The sequence below is a fragment of the Terrapene carolina genome, unplaced genomic scaffold (genome assembly GCF_002925995.2).
Source record: "Terrapene carolina triunguis isolate 2854851 unplaced genomic scaffold, T_m_triunguis-2.0 Scaffold66, whole genome shotgun sequence".
In the NCBI taxonomy this organism is placed as follows: Eukaryota; Metazoa; Chordata; order Testudines; family Emydidae; genus Terrapene; species Terrapene triunguis.
Genome location: NW_020664417.1, coordinates 94,285,929 through 94,308,912, shown reverse-complemented (window position 1 = coordinate 94,308,912; position 22,984 = coordinate 94,285,929). Strand labels below are relative to the sequence as shown.

The 22,984-nt window shown below is 39.6% G+C and overlaps 1 protein-coding gene across 2 annotated transcripts in view; it reads left to right on the top strand.

Moving 5' to 3' along the window:
- The window catches only part of LOC112105333 (catenin alpha-2), a 164,114-nt gene that overhangs the window by 80,598 nt on the left and 60,532 nt on the right, over window positions 1–22,984 (top strand). For both annotated transcript variants that reach the window (XM_029910684.1, XM_029910683.1), the window contains exon 5: window positions 3,895–4,095. In XM_029910684.1, coding sequence (XP_029766544.1) covers window positions 3,895–4,095 — 201 coding nt within the window. The remainder of the gene's footprint in view (window positions 1–3,894; window positions 4,096–22,984) is intronic.

Here is a 22,984-nt window from a genome sequence, read left to right as displayed (position 1 = left end):
AAATAATGGACGGATCAAGTCTGTGGTCCATAGATACAGTACACAAGCTGAGAAGCTGCTATTTGATTATTTATTTTTGTTCTACTGTTCAAAGCAAAGCACTTGCATCCATAAATTGCACGTTCTTCCCCGGGGTAATTTGTACTGACTCTGTTTTTCAGAAATCAGTTTATTCTCGTAATATATTTATTGGGGATAAGCTTGAGTTATAAAACTTGGAACCAGATCCAAATTTTTCCAAGGTGGGTCAAATCTGGGGTTTCAGTTCAGGTCTATCTTTTCAATATTTTATTTTCTTATCTGTTTAAAAATGATGTACTATCCCACACTGTTTATAGAACTCTGCTCTATTAGCAGTGAGCTCTGAAGTCTTGGCTTCAATCAGAAATTCACACAAAGAAGCAATAGCTTATTTTTAGTTGTTAAACCATTAAAGTATTAAAAACCGGTTGGTGACTGTTTAAGAATTTCTGACAAAGTGACCCCTCCCCGCTTATTACCCCATGCCACAACTGATGGCACATTTTTATCGGTGCAGTGGCTACAGGAGGCTGAGATTAATTTTAATCAAACGCTTTACATTTCAAATACATTGTCCATTCGTATTTCTAAAAGTGTTTCACTTCAGGCAAAATGTGGGCATGCTGTGCTAAGCAAAATGGGTTTAAAAAAATCTTTTAGCAGAGTAACATTTTTGAAATGTATTCATGTATTTTTTTGAAGAGAACTTTCCCTTTGAAATGACCTTTGTTCACAACACTGGAGAATTTCAGTTCTCATTCAGAAATGTTATAGTTTGAAATGCAACATTGTTAACTTTTCTGGAAAATTTAAATGAGTGAACCCTGGGATCTTTGGCAAGGCACATGACAATTTTAGTCTATTTTTGTAACCCTGGAATGGCTAAAAAAAAGCAATTGGTTAAATGATCAACCTTAGTTTATTGATCATGGCATCTTACTACAAGGTACATCATTTTATCTCCAGCTCATTTGTGGTGGTACTGGCAGAAAAGCAAGTTGCATGTCAGATTTGCCTGAGATTAGCCAAATGTAAAATTCAGATATCACTTTCATTGTTGAAATGCCCTTTTGAACTGTGTTGATTCAACACATGACAGTGCTGTGTAAGACACGCATTATATACTGCAGTGTATAAAACCTGGCGGCCAGCTTGTGTAAATTGGTGTATCTCCTTTACTTTCAATTGAGCTACAATAATGTACACCAGCTGATCTTGCCATATGTTCATTAGTATAGTATCATGATACGCACAATCACTGACACTTAAGAGCATGTTCCCTGCTATAAAAGCTTCCCACTTCTGTTCCTGGTCTGGTGGGAAGCAGATGAACTGTTTGCTCCTCCACTTCCTGCTCTCTGCATGGAGTCCCTCACTTCTTCTGGTTCTGAATGCAGTGAGGGACACACAAACCAGCTCTTGCTCCCTCTACTCTTCCACTGCTGATTCCATTTGCACGGGTATGGAGAGGAACCCCTGAAAAATCTCTCACTCCCCTGGATTATTTCTAAAGACACTCTACTGCCCGTCTAATAAGACTCCTGGGTGAGAGGTGGTAGAGACGATACACAATAATACTTACAAAGGTAAAAAAAAGATTATTTTACAAAATGATGAGAGACAGCAAGTAGAAACTGAACCCCGACCCCTGTGTCCATGGCAAAGAGCTCTGGGGTGAAATTCTGACTCCATTGCACTCATGACAAAATTCTTATTGACTTCATTGTGCCAAGAATCAATCGCCTGTGCTCCCCAGCTACCAGAAAGTTACCTACTGAAGTGCCTTCTCTACAGAGTCTCTTGTGAAGATGCAGGTTAGAGGTCAGGACGTTGGACTGGCCATGCTCTCAGATGTCATGCTACTATCACAGCCTGGTGACTGAGCATGTGCAAACTTTCTTCACAAGAGTGAATTTTACCCGTGATGTAAACCTAACTAACAGGCTCCAAACTTTCATTGACTTTCAATAGCAGTTGGGTGCCTAATTCCTTTAGATGCCTTTGAGACTCACACCCTAAATATTTTCAGTAGTAAACAGACTAATCTTCCAAATATTGACTTCTTGTCAATGCATATACAGAATGTATGGCCATATTATACTCCAGTTTTATTTATTGTTATTTTAGTAACTCTTAAAAATTATTTAATTTAAGAGTTGATATTTGAAGTGAATTTCAGTGTTTGAGAAAAGTACCAGATTTACAACCCTGGAAATCCCAAGAGCTGTACTTACCCTTAAAATAATTCTTGGATCCGTCTGTGCCTCAAGATTGTTCTGGAGTGACAATGTGTAGTGTGAGAAGGGTAGTTAAGTTCACAATGGTAAGTAAGTTCACTGGTTTGTCCACTCTGCTGAGACTCTGAATAATGGTGCCAAGTAATGCTAGTTAAGTAGGTGAATTTTGTGGTGAGATGACCTAATCAACCTATTTAACACAGGATAAGTCACCAAACAGACATTGGACAGAAATTAATTTTGATCAGTACTGACCTAGGTTCAGATTCAAGACAGTGACCTGGGATGTAAAGCACCATAACTTATTATGTACCCTTATTAAGAGACTACAGTATCCTCCAGAAATGGCCTAAAGTACGGTGGTAATAGTATTGTAAGCTGTTGTGTTTTAGTCACATATGACACAGTCCTACATGACATTCTCAGAAACAAACTAGGGAAATGTGGTGTAGATGAAATTACAATAAGGTGGGTGCACAATTGGTTGAAAAACCTTACTCAAAGAGTAGCTTTTAATGGTTTGCTGCCAAAGTGGAAGGACATATCTAGTGGGGTCCCTCAGAGGCCTGTCCTGAGTCTGCTACTGTTTAATATTTTCATTAATGGCTTGGACAATGGAGTGGAGAGTATGCTTATAAAATCTACAAATGATACCAAGCTGGGAGGGGTTACAAGCCCTTTGGAGGAGATTATTATAATTCAAAATGGCCTCGATAAATTGGAGAATTGATCTGAAATCAAGATGAAATTCAATTATGAAAAGTGCAAATTACTTGGGAAGGAAAAAGCAAATGCACAACTATATGATGAGGAATAATAACTAGCTAGGAAGTAGTACTGCTAAAAAGGATATGCGGTTGTAGTGAATGACAAATTGAATATGAGTTAACAATGTGACACAGTTGCGAAAAAAGCGAATATTGTTCTGGGGTGTATTAACAGGAGTGTTGTAAATAAGACATGGGAGGTAATTGTCCTACTGTACTAAGCATTGGTGAGTCTTCAGCTAGAGGATTGTGTCCAGTTTTAGGCAAGACACTTTAAGAAATATGGACAAATTGTAGAAAATCCAGAGAAGAGCAACAAAAATGGTAAAAGGATTAGAAAACCTGACCTATGAGGAAAGATTAAAAAGAACTCTCCATGTTTAATCTTGAGAACAGAAGACTGAATGGGGATCTGATAACAGTCTTCAAATGTGTTAAGGGCTGTTATAAAGAGGATGGTAATCAATTATTTCCCATGTCCACTGGAAGTAGGACAAGTAGTAATCAGTTTAATCTGCAGGAGGGGAGATTTAGGTTAGATATTAGGGAAAAAAATCTTTCTAGCTATAAAGATAGTTAAGCTCTGGAATAGGCTTCCAAGGAAGACTGTGGCATTCCCATCAATGGGAGTTTTTAAGAACAGGTTGGACAAACACCTGTCAGGGATGGGCTAGGTTTACTGTGCCTCAGCTCAGGGAACTGGACTAGATGACCTCTTGAGGTTCCTTCCAGCCTATATTTCTGTGATTCTATGATTCCATGATTCTAAAGTACTCAGAACAGACAAGTTATTCTTTATAACTCAACAGTTGCAGTATACTCATATAAGCCTAGCTATGAACTGAAAATTATGTGTGTTCTTTCTGCAGAAAACCATATTCTGGAGGATGTGAATAAATGTGTGATCGCCCTCCAAGAGGGGGATGTTGATACACTGGACAGAACTGCAGGTGCAATCCGTGGTCGTGCAGCCAGAGTCATTCACATCATCAATGCAGAGATGGAAAACTATGAAGCTGGAGTTTATACCGAGAAGGTACTGGAAGCTACAAAATTGCTTTCAGAAACTGGTAAGCTTACTCTAACTAAGCTCTCTAACCCATTAAATTCCTAACCAGTTTAAGTCTGTATTTTCAAGACTGTAATTTAGAAGAGCATCTGTGCTCTCGCTGTGTGGGTGGATCTGCTTGTTAGTGAATAAAGTTCATGTTTCAAAACAAAACAATAAAAAGCACACACTGACATGTTGAAAAAAGTACAGAAAAAATAAATCCAAATAATAAGGCTAATTTCAAAACCTCATGTCCTCTCCAAAGGTCTAAGAAAACCTCAGAATTAACAATGTTTCAGTGAAAGTACTTTGGAATGACTGACAATTCATGAGTATATCATTTAAAAAGTAATAAAATGTCATAGTTATTTCATAGAAGGACTATGTGCAGAATCAGAAATTCTTTCCACTCCTGTTCTCACTCATATACTTATTGACCACAGTAGTTGATCTAGGCTTTGTACTCACCAGGATACTGCCAGTTGTGACAAATAACCAATGAGCAATTCAAACACATGTAGCAACAGATAATATAAGTAACTGTAATGTTAGAGTGAAGCAATCAGATTTATTGCTGCAACATAGTGAATCCTTTATCACTGGTAGCATGTTTGTTAATTCTTGATATATAAATCAGGCTATAAAGCAAGCTAACAAAATATATTGATATATGCATTATAATTTATTATTATTTTATTGTTCCAATTGAACAGTGTGGCCCCATGAATGAAACCGGGAAAGGTGAACTGTTAGTATCTCTGCTTTCTATGTCCCTTCATTGGAGATTAAGGATTGAATCCCAGATTCTGACTGTACATATTTCAGTATATGATCAAAACTAGAGGAGTCTAGGAAACAAACTCTGTCTTCTCAGAACTGGTGAAATTCACCCTTGCTTTGACCTGTGGAGGGGCATTTCAAAGGAGGATTTAGCGTTTGGGAGCATGATCTGCACATAATATTATATACCCTGCCACTTAGTCCTAATCAGCATACATCCCCTAAACACTTCTCTGTCTTATATTTGGATAAACCCAGAGAAAGGGGATGATTGGGACTAGAGAGCTTATTTTATGAGAGGAGACAAACAGAACTTGGCTTGGTTAGCCTAGCAAAACAAAGGCTGAGAGGGGATATGATTGCTGTCTATAAATACATCAAAGGGGCAAAAACAAGGGAATGAGAACAGTTATTGAAGTTTAAGGACCATGTTGGCACAAGAACAGATGGGTAAAAATTAGCCAGGAATAAATTTAGGTTGAAAATTAGAAGGTTTCTAGCCATCAGTGTGAAGTTCTGGAACAATGAGTTCTGGAACAAACTTCCAACAAGAGTAGTGGGGAACAAACAACCTAAATGGTTTAAGATGGAGTTTGATACATTTATAAATGGGAGTATAGGATGGGCTGCTTGTGTTAGCAGGTGACAGGACTTCATGACCCACGTGGTCACTTCTAGTCCTGTGTTCCAAGAGAGTGAGAATTTGGCCCTCTATGCCTTTGAAGATGCTGGGGTGGTCATCCTCTCACCATAGTGCGATTCCATAGAAAATCTTTGTATAGTTCTTAGTCAAGGGAACACAAGAGGATCAGAAAGTGGTTATTTTAATTCCGTATTTATTGCATAATCAATACAAGATGAAAGGTTTTTAACCATAACTTTAGAAAGGGCATTTCATGAGCAAAATAATGTAAACTCTAGCAATAAGCAATTGTCATGGATTCACAAAAGGAAGATATGACCTATCCAGTGTGAATGGGTTCTTGGGTCAACAGACTTTCATAAAACCAGCAAAATATACTGAAGTTTATTTCCATTAAAGTCTTCATTAGTAAACTGAGCGATTTCTGAACAATATGAATTCATTGTTAGATAGAACAAAATTAATTTTCAGACATTTTATTATGCTAACATTTCTGGCCCAATTTTATGTAAAATGTGTCCAATTCATCTTTCATAGAACTAATTTACAATGATAAAAACACAATGAAATGGATCTACAACAGGGACATTAAATACTTACATTGCATAGTTAACGTGTTCTTTAATAAAGCCTGAATTATAACAAAGTGCTAATTATATTAAGTGCAGCTTTTCCAAGCCCTTCTGTGGTATCTGGGGAAAAAATGGACCTGGTTGCTGTAATATAGAGAAAGAGGACTCCAAATTACAGATACTGTATTTTAAAGCCTGCATTTCAGTTCATTCTGTTCTCTCTCTCTCTCTCAGGTACTTATATGTCCCCTATAACTGTAGTATCTTAGCAACTCAGAATCCTTAATATATTTATCCTCGCAACATCACCATGAGCACATTGTTATTAACCCCTTTTACTTACGGGGAGCTGTGGCATAGAGAGACGCTACATGCCTTGCACAAGGTCACACAAAAAGTCTCTGGCAGAGCAGGGAATTCAACCCTGGTTTCCTGATCACTAGGTGAGCATCCTAACTGCTTGCTTCTTTCGTGGAAGTGTACTGAAATGTCCTTTTTGCAAATTGTATATCTTGAAGACAACACAATTAGGGGAAACTACAGCAATAATCATATTAATACCACTTTTGTCTGACCAAATATAGCACTATTTGTCAGTAGATACTAAAGTGCTTCACAATGGCATTGTCCCCTCCAGACTACAAAGAGCGTAACGGAGGCCCAAATGGCGAAGGGATTTCACTCCAGTCACAGTGTGAGTTAGCGCTAGAGCTGAAGTTGGAACCCAGTTCCCTAATTCCAATCCCCTGCTCCATCCTCAAGATCAAAGTCACTGCTTATCTTATTCTCATAAGACAGAAGTAGAGTTGTGACTATAAATCCATAGGCTTTAATGCCAAAAGGGACCATCATGGTCATCTAGTCTGATCTCCTGCACATTTAGGCCACAGAACCTCACCCACACAGTCCTGTAGAAGGTCCATAACCTCAGGCTGAGTTACTGAAGTCCTCAAATCTTGATTTAAAGATTTCAAGTTACAAAGATTCCACCATTTACTCTAGTTCAAACCAACAAGTGACCTGTGTCCCACATTGCAGAGGAAAGCAAAAAAAAAAAAAAAACCAATTTGACCTGGGAGGAAATTCCTTCCCGATCCTAAATACAGTGATCAGTATACCCTGAGCATGTGGTTAAGATCCACCAGCCTTACACCTGGGAAAGAATAGAACATAAGAGAATAAGAATGAGCATCTAGCTCAGTATCCTGTCTTCTGACAGAGGCTGGCACCAGATGTTTCCGAGGGAATGAACAGAACAGGGCAATTATTGAGTGATCCATCCCCTTTCATCCAGTCCCAGTATCTGGCAGTCAGAGGTGCAGAGACACCCATAGCGTGGGGGTTGTATCCCTGACCATCTTGGCTAATAGCCATTGATGGACCTACCCTCCATGAACTCAGCTAATTCTTTTTTGAAACCAGTTGTACTTTTGACCTTCACAACCTGCTCTGGCAACAAGTTCCACAGGTTGACTGTGCATTGTGTGAAGAAGTATTTCTCTTTGTTTAAAATCTGCTGCCTAATAATTTCATTGAGTGACCACGGTACTTGTGTTATGTGAAGGGGTAAATAACACTACCTTATTCACTTTCTCCACACCAGTCATGATTTTCATGACCTCTATCATATCCCCTTTTAGTGGTCTCTTTTCTAAACAGAACAGTCCCAGTCTTTTTTAATTTCTCGTCATATGGAAGCTGTTCCCTAATCATTTTTGCTGTCTTTCTTTATATATTTTTTTCAATTCTAATATAACTTTTTTGAGATGGGATGACCAGAACTGCATGTAGTATTCAAGGTGTGGGCGTACTATGGATTTAAATACTGGCATTATGATATTTTCTGCCTTATTATCTATTCCTTTCCTGATAGTTCCTAACAATCTGTTAGGTTTTTTTTATGTGCCGCTGAACATTGAACAGATGTTTTCAGAAAACTATCTATAGTGACTCTAAGATCACTTTAGCAGCTAATTTAGACACCATCATTTTGTATGTCTGGTTAGGATTATGTTTTCCAATGTGCATTACTTTGCTTTTGTCAACACTGAATTTCCTCTGCCATTTTGTTGCCCAGTCGCCCAGTTTTGTGAGATCCCTTTGGACAGTCAGCTTTGGACTTAACATCTTCAATAATTTTGTATCGTCTGCAAACTTTTGCCACTTCAATGTTTACCCCTTTTTCCTGATCACTTCTGAATATGTTGAACAGCACTGATCCCAATACAGATCCTTGGGGCACCCCACTTTTTTTTCTCTCTCCACTGTGAAAACTGACCATTTAATTCTATCCTTTGTTTCCTACCTTTTAATCAGTTATTGATCCATGAGAGGACCTTCCCTCTTTTTCCACAACTGCCTATTTTGCTTAAGAGCCTTTCGTGAAGGACCTTATCAAAGGCTTTCTGAAAATCCAAGTACACTATATCCACTAGATCACCTTTGTCCACATGTTTGTTGACCCTCTCAAAGTATTTTAATAGATGGGTGAGACAGGATTTCCCTTTACAAAAGCTGTGTTGACTCTACCCCAATATATCATTGTCATTTATGTTTCTGATAATTCTGTCTTTTACTATAATTTCAATCAATTTGCCCGATACCAAAGTTAGTCTACCAGCCTGTAATTACCAGCATTGCCTTTGGAGCCTTTTAAAAAAAATAGGTGTTACATTAGCTATCTGCCATTCATCTGGTACAAAGGCTGATTTAAACAATAGGTTACATACCACAGTTAACAGTTCTGCAATTTCATATTTGAGCTCCTTCAGAATTCTTATGTGAATACTATCTGGTCCTGCTGACTTACTATTATTTAATGTATCAATTTGTCCCCAAACCTCCTCTACTGACACCTCAATCTGGGACAGTTCATTAAATTTGTCCCCTAAAAAGAATGGCTCAGGTGTAGGAATCTCCCTCACATCCTCTGCAGTGAAGACCCATTCGAAGAATTCCTTTAGCTTCTCTGCAACAGCCTTGTCTTCGTTGAGTGCTCCTTTAGTACCTCAAATGTCCCATGGCCCCACTGATCGTTGGCAGGCTTCCTGCTTCTACTCATTCTGATTGCAAGTCGTCTTGTCTTCTCTTCTCACTTGCAATCTTCTGAGAGTCGTTCTCTATGTTCTTGGAGCTCCAAACGCTGGCTATCTCCATGGTCTATTCCCCTCTCCTTGTAGGGTTATTCACACTTTCTCTTCTTCCTTTGTCTCCCATCTTCTGTTACTGACTGCCTCTCTGCTCCATTTTCTGACTCACCAAACCTATTCCTCAGGTCTATTTCTCCTTCACTAGCCAGTCTTTCCCTCTGTTTTGTTCTCATAGTCACATGCTTCCACTAGCCCCTTTCCTCATCATCTACTCAAATCTCCTATGCAACTCAACCATAGTTTCTAGCTCCATCTCCTAACCTTAGCTCTTCTCTTCCATTGGATCTATCGGGTGGCACTTCAGACATACAGGTGTGGCTCCTGTGCTGCTGTCTGGCCAGTTGGCTGCAAGGAAGCCACATCTCCTAATCAAGGTTCAGCTGTAATCAAAGGCTCTGGTTCACACTGCCCCCTACCAGACTTTGCAAACTGAAAGCAAACCAGCAAGCAAACAGACTCTCAAGTACTCACTCACAGCCACTACGAAACAGGGGCTTGCTTGCCTCTGTTCTCCTCCAACAGATCTCCAGTCAAACTCCTCTGCTTTCAGCTCTCTCTCTGCTGGCCCCTGGGCCACTGCTCAGAAAGCAAAACACTGAAGAATAGGAGCTGCATTTCAGTGGAAGCACACATGACTGTGAGCCAGAAAACAGTAACCCAGGCACAAATCCTGGCTGTGTGCAAGTCTGTGGAGCTACACTGATTTACACCAGGGGAGCATCTGGCTCATAGTATTTTGTACTTATACAGTGTAGTGTTTTTCCAGCTGCAGTTCTCAAAACACATTACAAAGGTCTGATTGGTCCTGCTTTACAGATTATTATATTGAGACACAGAAGGGTGAAAAGACTTGCCCAAGTCACATGATGAGTCAATGGATGAGCTGAGAGGAGAGCCCCTCCCAACTCAATTCGGTGCCCAGTCCATAGGCTCATATTCCCTCCAGGGTTGGGTTCAACAAAGTCACAAGTTGTGGTGCTGGTTCTGCCACAGACCAACTGTGGCGCCTTACGCAAAATCCCTTAACAACGTTTTCCTTTGGTTTCCTCATCTGTTAAAAGATGATATTAGCATCATATCTTACAATGGGGCTTAATTTAGTAATGTCTGTAAAACACTTGGCGATCCTGAGAAGATGTGATAGAAGGATAAAGTGTTATTAGTATATGGGGACAGTTTCTGCCCTTAGACATGCATGTGGGATCCTAGAGGATTCGATAGCTATGAGTGTGAAACACTACGGTAAGTCCCTAATCTTTTTTAATTGAACATTTATTCATTTTTAAAGGAAGAGCTTTTGTAGACTCAAGGAAACTAATTTAAATGATAATAGTGAGAAAAAATAGCACTGAACACTTCCTTGATTATTATTATTTACTCTTTGAGGGCTCAGCTCAAGAAATGCATCTGGCTGTTGAGCTGTAAAAGCCCAAATTACAAACTATAGTTTTTCGGGGACACCAGAGCCTTGTGCATTTTTTTAAACTGGGTGTTCAAAGAAATACTGGGCCAGATCCTCAGTTGGTCTAAATCAGTGTTGCTCCCCTGAATTTCAGTGTAGCTATGCTGATTTAGACCAGTTGAGCAGCAGTATGGTGAGATTTTTTGAAGACAGATTTCATATTTGGTGTAAACACCTATGTTGATTTTAGGGAAGTGGCACCTACTTACACAAGATCTGAATTTGGTACCTGATTTCTAGATTTCATTTAATTATCTTCTTTGAATAATTTATAACCCATAATCCAACCTTTCTTCATTTTAAGTTAATGGTGACTTTTAAAAAAATGTCTCCTCATATGTGTAGGGTTTTTTTTCGTTAGGAATTTTTTTCTTGTTGTTATGTTTCATTTTTTCACTGCTTCCTTGGCTATGTTTAGTTGACTGGTGACCTTTATTCTTGTGCTTGTTAGAGCCTGTTCTGATCACATTTATGCCCCCAGTGTCTTTGATATTAGCATTAATTAAGGACATGCTGGTTAAATCCTCTTGAATAATGACATGGTTTCATTTCCCTTTAAAAACAAAGCAGATGCTTGACTCCCACTTCGTGACAGTTGCAGAAATCTAAGACAAAAACCATGAAACCATAAAATCTAAATGACTCTTAGAAATATAAAAGCAAAATTCATATGGCTTTCAATGGATGTTAATTGTTATCTGCAGTGGGAAAACAAGGCCCCAGAGTTTAATCTTCTGTTTTGTCATGTACCGCATTCTACAACAGTGCATGGATTTTAGTTTTCTTTGTATTACAACCTATTCCCTGTATAGTTAGCTCTGCTTTGTCTTTACAACAAATAGAACAGAAAGTGGTTATTAAGAATAACTATAATAACTTAAAATATCTCTCAGATGTATTTGCCTTTGTGAGCATTGTGTTAGTATTTTTTTTCACATATATGCCACTAATTCCAATTGATAATAGGTGTAGCTATCAGTTGTCAGGTTGTTATTGTTTGTGGAATAAAACAAATAATTATTTTTTTCTTTTTATTTTGCAGAAATTCATTCGTTTCTATTTGCCATATTGCAATATTATTATTTATGATTTATAAATAATAATATTTATAACTATTATAAGGGGGGAGGGATAGCTCAGTGGTTTGAGCATTGGCCTGCTAAACCCAGGGTTGTAAGTTCACTCCCTAAGGGATCCACCTAGGGATCTGGGGCAAAATCAGTACTTGGTCCTGCTAGTGAAGGCAGGGGGCTGGACTTGATGACCTTTCAGGGTCCCTTCCAGTTCTATGAGATAAGTGTATCTCCATTAATTTAATTTATTTATATAGCACCATCAATGTAAAAAGTCAGATAAACACATACAACATGACCTTGCCATAAAGGGCTTAAAATCTAAAAAATAGAGAGAGAACACCATACAGTCAACACAGGTAGAAGTAGGTGGATTTCCATTTGGATGTCAGTCAACCTTGGCCTTGTAGATCATGTGGATCTCTAGGAGTGGTTTGAAAGTGAGCAAAGGAGCCTGGTCTAAAATAGATAGGTAGGAATAGGAGAACATGTGCAAGAGAGGTTTACCAAGAAATGTGGGTGGAAAGGAAAAGGCAAATTTTTGAGACGTGCATCGTAAGAGAAAAAACAACATGATTGCTGAGGGCCTGGCCATGCAGGGGGAAGGTAAGCAAGACTTCAAAGATGCCCCCATGATGAGTTAACAGGGTAATAGTGAGTTTTGTCAGCAGTGACAGAAAAGAGAGGAGGAAAGAAGGGAGGAAAGAAGATGAGCTCCATATTAGATGTGGTGGTGGAAGAGATATCAGAGTGGAAGGCAGTTACAAAATTCCAGGATGGTGAATATTTGTAAGTGATCAGTATTAATTTCTTATCTTGTTGGGCTTCAGTTGACCATATTTCAGTTTGTGAGTTTCATCACCTTCAGGACCAGAGGCTCTTTTCCCAAGAATTCTGAAGGAAATCAAGGCACTGATTCAACAACGCACTGAACCATGTTTTTAAATGCTTTGATGAATCAGGGACTAAAGATCCAAGTAGCTGAGCAACTAACAGCCGTATCTAATTTATCATTCCAAACAGCTGTTATACTAAAAGACTAGAGGATAGCCAACATTATACCCGTATTTCAAAACAGTCCTTATTGTGACCCTGAGAATTATAAACCAGAGAGTACTATGCTTCAGTACTATGAGGAATAGAATGGAAACCCATCAACATAGAGTTATAAAACAAGTAAATGAGTCTCACAAGAGACTGATAAATCAGTGGGGCTTCTGTAAGGTTAAATTATACTTTCCTTATCTGTTATCATTGTTTAAAGAATTTTAAAAAATTAAATTTAATACAAAAAGAGACTCGGTGGATATAATTTAATTTATTTAGATTTTTAAAAGATGTTGATAGTTTTTCACAAGAGGCTGTTTAGGAAACGGATAACCAGGGGGTGAAAGGTAAAGGCCTTTGGTGGATTAAGAAAAGTTTAAGAGATAAGAAGCAAAGAATAAATGTCCAGAACTCAGCATGGAAAAAGATTAATCCTGTGATGCCCTGTTGTTAGCACTGTGGCCAGTGTTGTATAATATATTAATTAACAGGTCAATAGTGAGGAAGCAAAATTTGCCGGAAGGAAAATACTGATATAGCTGTCAAGACTAAGTAAGAAGCACCCCAAGAAAGGTAATTTTATTCAATTTCACAAAATAGAGAAGTAATTTAAACTACTTGCATGCACACTGATGGGTTCTGAGTTAATGTGACCTCTCAGCAAAAATATCTAGTCATTATTATGGACAGCTTGTTGGAGATATCTATTCAATGCACAGCAGCAGTCAGCCCATGGATAAGATGTTAGGCTGTACATTAACGAGGATATTCATGAATACCCTGAATACTGCTTTCAGTTTTGATCACCACAGCTCAAAGACCTAGAAGAAATAGTAAAGGTCAAGATTAGAGCTGTGTGAATATCTGATTTCTTTTGGTTCACTGGCAGTTCCAAAAAAAGTTGTTTGGGGTCAAACTAAAACCAATTTTTTTCTGAACGATTGGCAAATCATTTGACCTGAAACTAAGCATTTTGTTTCAGGCCCTTTTAACATTTTTTTTAATTAACAAAAAGGAAATAAAGGACTAGATTCATAAAATGGAGGAGAAGGTGGTAGGCTTATACCCATTAGTCTAGACGTTAGGGCATTCACCTTGGATGTGGGAGATCCAGGTTTGAATTCCCACTTTGAGCAGGAACTTCAACCAAGCTCTTCTTCCCTCCCAAATGAATTCCCCAAGCACCAGATCATAGTGCATTCAGGGGTGGGTAGCTCTGTCAGTCTCTCCCTATTGAAGCTGTTCCCCTTTGTATCCATAAATAAATATTCATTGGAGCAGGGAATGGAACCCATATGTCCCACCTCCCAAGAGAGTGACCTAACCACTAGGCTATAGAACCATTTTCCCACTCTCTGACTATTCAAGAGAATCGGACGCCACAAAAAATTAGGACACTTGCGTCCTAATCTCTACGTACGTTAGTTCTCCATCTGTAAAATGAGGATAATAATATCATTTTACCATCTCACCATATAGTGAAAATAAAATTCATTAATGTCTATGAAGGCATTGATTACTGTGAGGATGAGTGCCATAAAAAAGCCCATGAAGAAAGTTGTAATTCTGTACTGAGAGCAAGATGTGGTAGGTGTGCAATAAATAAGGCATGGAGTCATGCATTGAATGATGCGGATAAAACCAAACAAAATATTGAATAGCTACCCACTCTGTAGCATCCATGCTTTGGACCAAATGGGGCAATGGTGCTGTGGAAAAAGTAGTATATCCTAATGTATGGCATAAGGTCCATGTATAAGGGGCCCAAATTAAGGTTGCATGATCATCATTAATATTGGTATTTCCCAAATTTTGGGTACTTACATACATAAGAACATAAGAATGGCCGTACTGGGTCAGACCAAAGGTCCATCTAGCCCAGTATCCTGTCTACCGACAGTGGTCAATGCCAGGTGCCCCAGAGGGAGTGAACCTAACAGGTAATGATCAAGTGATCTCTCTCCTGCCATCCATCTCCATCCTCTGACAAACAGAGTCTAGGGACACCATTCCTTACCCATCCTGGCTAATAGCCATTAATGGACTTAACCTCCATGAATGTATCCAGTTCTCTTTTAAACACTGTTATAGTCCTAGCCTTCACAACCTCCTCAGGTAAGGAGTTCCACAAGTTGACTGTGCGCTGTGTGAAAAAGAACTTCCTTTTATTTGTTTTAAACCTGCTGCCTATTAATTTCATTTGGTAACCCCTAGTTCTTGTATTATGGGAATAATTAAATAACTTTTCTTTATCTACTTTCTCCACATCACTCATGATTTTATATACCTTTATCATATCCCCCCTTAGTCTCCTCTTTTCCAAGCTGAAAAGTCCTAGCCTCTTTAATCTCTCCTCATATGGGACCTGTTCCAAACCCCTAATCATTTTAGCTGCCCTTCTCTGAACCTTTTCTAGTGCCAGTATATCTTTTTTGAGATGAGGAGACCACATCTGTATGCAGTATTCAAGATGTGGGCGTACCATCGATTTATATAAGGGCAATAATATATTCTCCGTCTTATTCTCTATCCCCTTTTTAATGATTCCTAACATCCTGTTTGCTTTTTTGACCGCCTCTGCACACTGCGTGGACATCTTCAGAGAACTATCCATGATTACTCCAAGATCTTTTTCCTGATTAGTTGTAGCTAAATTAGCCCCCATCATATTGTATGTATAGTTGGGGTTATTTTTTCCAATATGCATTACTTTACATTTATCCACATTAAATTTCATTTGCCATTTTGTTGCCCATTCACTCCATTTTGTGAGATCTTTTTGAAGTTCTTCACAGTCTACTTTGGTCTTAACTATCTTGAGCAGTTTAGTATCATCTGCAAACTTTGCCACCTCACTTTTTACTCCTTTCGCCAGATCATTTATGAATAAGTTGAAAAGGATTGGTCCTAGGACTGTCCCTTGAGGAACACCACTAGTTACCCCCTCCATTCTGAGAATTTACCATTAATTCCTACCCTTTGTTCCCTTTCTTTTAACCAGTTCTCAATCCATGAAAGGACCTTCCCTTTTATCCCATGACAACTTAATTTATGTAAGAGCCTTTGGTGAGGGACCTTGTCAAAGGCTTTCTGGAAATCTAAGTACACTATGTCCACTGGATCCCCCTTGTCCACATGTTTGTTGACTCCTTCAAAGAACTCTAATAGATTAGTAAGATACGATTTCCTTTTACAGAAACCATGTTGACTTTTGCCCAACAATTTATGTTCTTCTATGTGTCTGACAATTTTATTCTTTACTATTGTTTCGACTAATTTTCCTGGAACCGACGTTAGACTTACCGGTCTGTAATTGCCGGGATCATCTCTAGAGCCCTTTTTAAATATTGGCGTTACATTAGCTATCTTCCAGTCATTGGGTACAGAAGCCGATTTAAAGGACAGGATACAAACCCTAGTTAATTGTTCCGTAATTTCACATTTGAGTTCTTTCAGAACTCTTGGGTGAATGCCATCTGGTCCTGGTGACTTATTAATGTTAAGTTTATCAATTAATTCCATAACCTCCTCTAGTGACACTTCAATCTGTGACAGTTCCTCAGATTTGTCACCAACAAAAGCCGGCTAAGGTTTGGGAATCTCCCTAACATCCTCAGCCATGAAGACTGAAGCAAAGAATTTGTTTAGTTTCTCTGTAATGACTTCATCGTCTTTAGGCATTCCTTTTGTATCTCGATCATTGAAGGGCCCCACTGGTTGTTTAGCAGGCTTCCTGCTTCTGATGTACTTAAAAAACATTTTGTTATTACCTTTTGAGTTTTTGGCTAGCCGTTCTTCAAACTCCTCTTTGGCTTTTCTTATTACATTTTTACACTTAATTTGGCAGTGTTTATGCTCCTTTCTATTTACCTCACTAGGATTTGACTTCCACTTTTTAAAGGAAGTCTTTTTATCTCTCACTGCTTCTTTTACATGGTTGTTAAGCCACGGTGGCTCGTTTTTAGTTCTTTTACTGTGTTTCTTAATTAGGGGTATACATTTAAGTTGGGCCTCTATTATGGTGTCTTTAAAAAGCACCCATGCAGCTTGCAGGGATTTCACTTTAGTCAGTGTACCTTTTAATTTCTGTTTAACTAACCCCCTCATTTTTGCATAGTTCCCCTTTTTGAAATTAAATGCCACAGTGCTGGGCTGTTGAGCTGTTCTTCCCACCACAGGGATGTTAAATGTTATTATATTATGGTCACTATTTCCAAGCGGTCCTGTTATAGTTACCTATTGGACCATCTCCTGCGTTCCACTCAGGACTAAATCTAGAGTTGCCTCTCCCCTTGTGGGTTCCAGTACCAGCTGCTCCAAGAAGCAGAAATTTTGTCCGTGCATTTCGTCCTGAGGTGACATGTTCCCAGTCAATATGGGGATAATTGAAATCCCCCACTATTATTGAGTTCTTAATTTTGATAGCCTCTCTAATTTCCCTTAGCATTTCATCATCACTATCACTGTCCTGGTCAGGTGGTCGATAATAGATTCCTAATGTTATATTCTTATTAGAGCATGACATTACTATCCATAGAGATTCTATGGAACATGTGGATTCACTTAAGATTTTTACTTCATTTGATTCTACATTTTCTTTCACATATAGTGCCACTTCCTCCCCCTGCATGACCTGTTCTGTCCTTCCGATATATTTTGTACCCTGGAATGATTGTGTCCCAGTGATTGTCCTCAGTCCACCAGGTTTATGTGATACCTATTGTATCAATATCCTCCTTTATCACGAGGCACTCTAGTTCACCCATCTTATTATTTAGACTTCTAGCATTTGTGTACAAGCACTTAAAAAACTTGTCACTGTTTATTTGTCTGCCCTTGACTTTGACTTTGACTTTGCAACCTCAACATGTGTTTTTTTTTTTACCATTTTTGATATGTATATGTGATATATATACACCTCTACCTCGATAGAACGCTGTCCTCGGGAGCCAAAAAATCTTACCACATTATAGATGAAACCGTGTTATATCAAACTTGCTTTGATCCACCGGAGTGTGTAGCCCTGCCTCCCCGGAGCACTACTTTACCACGTTATATCAGAATTCGTGTTATATCGGGTCGCGTTATATCGGGGTAGAGGTGTATATATATAGCTAGAGATCGATATAAGGTGGGTTTTTCAAAGCCGCTTAGATGATTTGGATACCAATTTCCATTCATTTTTAATCGGCATCGGGCATCTATTAGGCACTTTTGAAAATCCCAACCATAACAAATACGCCAGTGTTTCTCAAACTGGGGTTGCCTCTTGTGTAGGGAAAGCCCCTGTCGGGCCAGGCCGGTTTGTTTACCTGCCCCGTCCGCAGGTCCAGCCGATCGCCGCTCCCACTGGCCGTGGTTCACCGCTGCAGGCCAATGGGGACTGCTGGAAGCGGCGGCTAGTAAGTCCCTTGGTCCGCGCTGCTTCCAGCAGCTCCCATTGGCCTGGAGCAGCGAACCGTGGCCAGTGGGAGCCGCGATCGGCTGGACCTGCGGACGGGGCAGGTAAACAAACCAGCCTGGCCCGCCAGGGGCTTTCCCTACACAAGCGGCGACCCCAGTTTGAGAAACACTGAAATACACGCATATGTATGTATGTATTGAAGGCACACTACCAAGACAGTTTCTCTTATATTTCAGACAGCATCTTTCTGACTGGACTCAAAGCGCTTGAATGACATCTGCTTGTTTGAAAAACTAACAATGTAACATACTGCACAGTAGTACTCTATTACAGTATTATGGTCAAAAATGTATGTTTTCTTAATTATCCACATAAGGATCATGAGTGGAAATTTTTTAAGTTACACTTATACAACTCTTATACTGGACTAAGATGTAATATTGAAATATTAAATATTTATAATCTGACAAAGAATTTACAGTGCTTATGGAACCAGACTTTGACAAACACCTCAAGCTAAATAAGGTGTCATGTTCAATTCTATATTCATTCCTCAAGTCAAATTGAGAACCTATGCCATCTTTTACAGAGAACGCCTGACAACCAATTGGGATTACTTTTGAAATACTTCCATTTCCCAATAGACCGTTGTTTTCTCAGCTAAGTGCATTAATAATTAGGAAAATACCAGTTAGACAAGGAGAAGCTGTATTTGGAATTAACTTTTTTTTCCTGTGCTTCGTGATATCAGTGCACTATATCCCTCTTAAATCTGGACAATTATTTATCTTCCAAAGGCAATACATTATTAGGCAGTGGATCATTCATGGAATTTTGCTTTTTTAAACTCTTCCTCTTACTTCTTGTTCTGTCCTTCTGATATATCTTGTTGATAACCCCATTGACCACCGTAAATAATTGTGGTCCATCCATATGATGTGCACAATTATGGTTCTTTATGCAAATGTAAATCCTTTGGTAGGCTTCCCAGATATCCATCCCCCAGCAGCACAACCACACTATTTCTGTTGCATCTAGGGCTCCATCAGGATCTACTATGTTATTTTATGGAACAATTAGCATTTTGATATGGCTCAATGTAAATGTATACATCTGGGAACAAAAAAGGTAAGCCAGACTGACAGGATGGGGGAACTCTATCCAGGGCCGGCTTTAGGCCGATTCCTCAGATTCCCACGAATCGGGGCCCGTGACCAGCCAGAGCGCGGCAAGCCCGCGGCCCCGCAACCCCGGCCCGAGCGCGGCAATCCCCGCGACCCTGGCTGGATCGCGGCAATCCCTGCCACCCCGGCCTGAGCGCGGCAATCCCCGCGACCCCGGCTGGATTGCAGCAATCCCCGCCACCCCGGCCCGAGCGTGGCAAGCCCCGCGGCCCCGCAACCCCAGCCGGAGCGCGGCAATCCCCGCAGCCCCGCTCCCCCGGCCGGAGCACGGCAATCCCCGTGGCCCCACTCCTGGAGCCCTGCAAGTCCCGCGGCCCCGCTCCCCCGGTCAGAGCGCTGGCCGGAGCGCCCAGCGCCACCCGGTGAGTACAAGCCCCACAAATCAGGCCCCGCACGTGCTAAAGCAGGCCTTGACTCTATCCCGGGAAGCAGTGCCTCTGAAAAAGATCTCAGGGTTGCGGTGAATAATCTGCTGCACATGACCAACATCTCCATGTGATGCTGTTGCTGAAAGAGCTAATTCGATCCTGAGATGCATAAACAGGGGAATCGCCAGTAGGAGTAGAGAGGTTATTTTATGTCTGTATTTGGCACTGGTGTGACCATTGCTGGAATACTGAGTCCAGTTCTGATGTCCACAATTCAAGAAAGATAAATTGGAGAGGATTCAGAGAAGAGCCATGAGAATGTTTGAAGGATTAGAAGAATTATAGTGATAGACTCAAGGAGCTCAATCTATTTAGTTTAACAAAGAGAAGTTGAAGGGGTGACTTAATTACAATCTATAACTACCTATGTGGGTATGTGGGAAACAAATATTTAATAATGAGCTCTTCAATTTAGCAGAAAAAGGTATAGCATGGTCCAATGTGTGGAACAAGTTGAAACTAGACAAAGTCATACTGGATATAAGGTTTCAGAGTAGCAGCCGTGTATAAGGTGTAATTTGTTAACAGTGAGAGTAATTAACCATTGGAACAATTTACCAAATGTTGTGGTGGATTCTCCATCACTGACCATTTTTAAATCAAGATTGGATGTTTGTCTAAACGATCTACTCTAGGATTTATTTTGGGGAAGTTCTATGGCCTATGTTATTCAGGAGGTCAGACTGGATGATCACAGGGATCCCTTACAACCTATGAATCATAGAAAGGAAAGGTGACTCAGTGGTTAGAACACTAGCATGGGTCTTGGAAGGCCAGGATTCATGGTAATTGTAATGTATTATGGTATTGAGGGCCATATATGTTCTGTAGATAAAAAGCAGTCAGTTTAACCGTGTAAATTCCATAAACTGATATTGTTCTAATGGTATCAATGATAAGTTCTCAATCAAAGCTTATGTTTCTGATCCTGAGCAATAACACTGTTATGTGACTTGAGTTTCCTATGCTTGTTTCTAGAAATGTGTAAATTTGCTTACTGTGAAAGAGAATTGAATTAGTACCAGTTTGTCAGGAAACATCCCAAAAATGATACTATACCTTTAATGAGAAGGCAATATTGTGTTCAAACCAAAACCAAAACAAAAATAAAAGTGGCATAGTTAAAACACATTTTTTTTTAAAATGTCAGGAAATACAAATATTAAAGTTCTTCTGTCAAAATTAATTCAGACATGTTGCACATCTTGTGTACTGGATGGTACACATGTAGAAAACGAAACAGAAGTTTCATAATCTGCATATGAAACAGAAAAAAAAAGAATAGGAGTTACATACAATTATGTGCAACATGGCATCATAAACATTGCTGGGGGGACTTTAATTTTTGCTTTTCTTGACTTTTCTTTAATTAATTCTACAACATCAGCGTTAGAAGTTTTCTGTATTTATTGTAATTTGGTTTACTTGGAGTGTTGTGGAAACCACCTTTGTAGAAAAGCTTTTACACTGTTATCTATTGGATCAACTAACTTGCCGTGTTCCTGTTAACAGACCTCAGTCCTGCAACATTTACGCATGTGCTTAAATTTATGCAGGTGATTAATGCCAGTTGATGTCAATTGGGATTACTGACATATTTAAAGTTAAGCACATTTGTAAGTATTTGCAGGATCACAGCCTGAACCAAAACCCAGAGGATCTGATCTCTCCTGAGCTTTTGAGAAAATTCAGATTTGTCTCTGAATTCAGAATCGGTGTCTTGCCTCTTCTCTATACTAAATAAACTGAACCAATCCCTTGTCTCACTCACCCATGAACTTCAAATCCAGATCCAAATGTTTGTGGTTCCAGCTGAATTTTGCTTTTGACTTCTGCTGTCTGCATAGGAAAATCCCAGTCTCTACAATGTGAGACTGAAATGCAGAATGTGGGTTTTATAGATGCAACAAAGGTATGTACTTGCCAAATATCACTGTGTCAGAGTTTATCAAGTGTGGCCCGAAAGCCTGAACTGGAGAGCAATGGGTTTCTTGCCTCAATTTCCCAAAAATGTTACTGTGCTCAACGATAACGTATGGCCAGAGAAACAATGGGGAATAAGACATTATTAGTTTGTGTTTTTTGTGCTTGTCCAACAACATCAACCACAACTAAAGCACTGATTTAAAAATGCATTTTGGAAAGCAATCAGTTCTGAATTTAGTTTAATAACTTTCTGCATTTTAAAAAGGCAAATTAAAGTGTGTGTGTGATAGTTGACATTAAGGGACAGTTTGTGGCCAGGTGTGGCAGAGTACAAATGGTTTGAGAGGGTATAAGTAGCTTTTGGCACACAGCAGCCAACCACAACTGTATATTTAGTGCAAGGACTACTTCTGGCTAATGCCATCCCAAAAGATCTTTAAACCCTGCTGCTTATAGAGGGGTAGAGAACATGGGTGCTTCCCAAGATAACAAAAGATGGCTCTTTGTCCCTCTCTAGTGGCTAGATGTTTATGAGGCTGTTACAAAGCCTCTGGGCTAACAGCCTTAATTCTCCAATTGCTGCCTCATTTGCATTACCACCCGGAGAGAGACCATCTGGGAGGCTTGAACCCAGAACAACCTCTGAATTTAAAGGTGGGGACCCCTACTGCTTGAGCTAAGGAAATGTGTCCCTTAACTTAGAGACAATAGTAGCAGATCCATAAACTTCTACACACGGTTTAGCCAGCATAGGGGGAACAGAGACTTTCACTCGGTTAATGTGGGTGACACGCTTCCACTAGCTGAAGAATTTGTGTAGACACAATGATCCCTATGCTCCTGTCAGGGGCGGCATTCTGGCGCCGGCCATGCTGCCCCTAAAAATGTGCCGCCCCAAGCACCAGCTTGTTTTGCTGGTGCCTAGAGCCGGCCCTGGCTCCTGTGAGGACAGTCTAGCTCCTGTGTGGCCTATCACAGAGCTATTGCTCACATTAACAATTTAGTCCTAAGAAATGTATAATAATGGGTTGTGTTGCAGTCTATTGGGTAAATATGTGAGTTTCAAACTCTTAAACAAAAATTCAATATGCAGCTTATCTATGGTGAAAAATGCTTCTTACCAGGTACATTGCTGAACAAAGCAGGCGCAGCTGCCTTTTAAATGTTTTAAAGTACAGATTTCCATGATACCAGAGGAGCAGTCATGATTTATCAAGTAAATAATCCCTTACAAATACTC